We start from the raw sequence: 2,043 nt of genomic DNA, 5'->3' as shown, positions 1-2,043 counted from the left end.
ACGCACGCCGGCGTCTCGCAACCGAAAATAAACTCACCGCATTTTGTCCGTCTGTCCTTCCTTCTCGGTTTCACCGTAAATCCGATAATCGTACTCTGCCTCTTTGCCGTTATCCTCGATCGCGAGACCGCGGGCATTCAGCCTCCGCTTCGAACCTCCAGCTTGGAGGTCGACCCTAACAACGAGTCATCTTTCGAAAAAAATCCTATCTCTCTCCCCCCACCCTGCCCATCTCTTTCTAGTCCGGTTGAACACGACCTCGTTGCCGATCCATCGTGTGCGTCTCGCACCGCGAATACAACACCGTTCCAACCGTTTTTTCGACGCGGACACTCGATATCCTAGAATTTTCTTACCAAACGAGCATCGACGGAAACGGTTGATGAAATGAACCACCACCTCCTTCTCCTCCTCCTCCTCCTCCTCTTTAAACCTTAAAAGCCTGTTGTACTCGATATTACACCGGTACTCGCTTTGTTTTCAGATAAGAATAAGAAAAAATGGTGGTGGGCGAGGCGAGTATACACAACATAATGGGAGGAATGGAGAGCACGGGCGGGGTGCGACTTCACAATCACAAACGGAAATTGAAGCAGAGGTATGAAGCGAAGAGGACCGGGATTCTAGACGATTGGGGGAGGGGGCAGTAAGATTCGCGTGTTCGCTAAATACTTGCTGCAACGTACATAACGCGAGACGATAAGATAGTAGTATGTAGTCGCGTGGCGGACATCACGAGCACGCGAATCAATCCGTATTCCGTTTCTCTTGCTCACAGGTTCGACATCATCAAGAAGCTCGGTCAAGGTACTTATGGCAAAGTTCAATTGGGAATCAACAAGGAAACCGGGCAAGAAGTGGCGATAAAGACTATCAAAAAATGCAAGATAGAAACGGAAGCCGACTTGATCAGGATACGAAGGGAGATTCAGATAATGTCGAGCGTTCAACATCCCAACATTATTCACATATACGAAGGTACGGGCTCGTCCGTCTCGTCCGGTCCGGTCTCGTTTCTTTCAGAGATCGGAACTCTGACGTGGATCGCGTTTTTCCAGTGTTCGAGAACAGGGAGAAGATGGTGCTGGTAATGGAGTACGCAGCCGGTGGCGAACTCTACGACTACTTGAGCGAGCGCAAGGTGCTGACGGAACACGAGGCTCGACGAATATTTCGACAGATAGCCACCGCGGTTTTTTACTGTCACAAGCACAAAATCTGTCACCGGGACTTGAAGCTGGAGAACATATTGCTAGATCAGGTTGGAAACGCGAAGATCGCGGATTTTGGCCTGTCGAACGTGTTCGACGAGCAACGACTGTTGAACACGTTCTGCGGCAGTCCGCTCTACGCCAGTCCCGAAATCGTCAAGGGTACGCCGTATCACGGCCCCGAAGTCGACTGCTGGAGCTTGGGCGTTCTTCTCTACACTCTGGTGTACGGTGCCATGCCCTTCGACGGGTCCAACTTCAAACGACTAGTCAAACAGATCTCGCAGTCCGACTACTTCGAACCTAAGAAACCGTCGCGTAAGCGTTGCCTCGTAGCTCGTTGTTTCTCCGTCCTCGAGTAGCGTCAACGCGTTTTCACTGATCCCGTGTTTCTTCCAGCCGCCTCCCCTCTTATCAAAGACATGCTGACCGTCTGTCCCGCCAGAAGAGCCGACATCGAAAGGATTTGCACCCATTGGTGGGTGAACGAAGGTTACGAGCAGAACTGCTTGGACATTGCGGAGGACTTGGCGGCTCAAACTCCCGTTCGGTTGGATCTGCTGCTCTCTCTGGTGCCACAGTCCGCGAGCGCGGAGAAACTGGTCGTTGGGGACCAGCAGCCAGCCGCGGCGGACGTTCCGAACAACGTGTCTTCCGAAACTCTGATACCTACCAGATGCCATTCGGTCGGCAGCTTGATGGAACTGGATCAGAGCGGTTCCGATAGACGGATAAGAAGAGAGCTAATCGAGGAGGAGCAGAGGACTGCTCCGATCGGTGGCGACGCCAAAAGGAAATTGGAGACAACGCCGTCGATGGACGAAACGGCTGC

At 52.3% G+C, this 2,043-nt stretch overlaps 1 protein-coding gene across 4 annotated transcripts in view; it reads left to right on the top strand.

Moving 5' to 3' along the window:
* Positions 1-2,043, top strand: part of LOC100746665 (serine/threonine-protein kinase KIN4) — a 14,699-nt gene that overhangs the window by 3,635 nt on the left and 9,021 nt on the right. For all 4 annotated transcript variants that reach the window (XR_004462307.1, XM_033322493.1, XM_033322494.1 and 1 more), the window contains exons 2-5: positions 485-598; positions 779-978; positions 1,059-1,529; positions 1,611-2,042. Coding sequence is in view for 3 of the 4 variants with exons in the window: in XM_033322493.1 (XP_033178384.1) it covers positions 501-598; positions 779-978; positions 1,059-1,529; positions 1,611-2,042 (1,201 nt within the window). In the remaining variant the exon portion in view is untranslated. The remainder of the gene's footprint in view (positions 1-484; positions 599-778; positions 979-1,058; positions 1,530-1,610; position 2,043) is intronic.

Source organism: Bombus impatiens, unplaced genomic scaffold (genome assembly GCF_000188095.3).
Source record: "Bombus impatiens unplaced genomic scaffold, BIMP_2.2 scf_0640, whole genome shotgun sequence".
Taxonomy (NCBI): domain Eukaryota; kingdom Metazoa; phylum Arthropoda; class Insecta; order Hymenoptera; family Apidae; genus Bombus; species Bombus impatiens.
The sequence above is the reverse complement of the archived record's forward strand: the minus strand, read 5'-3'. Positions and strand labels throughout refer to the sequence as shown.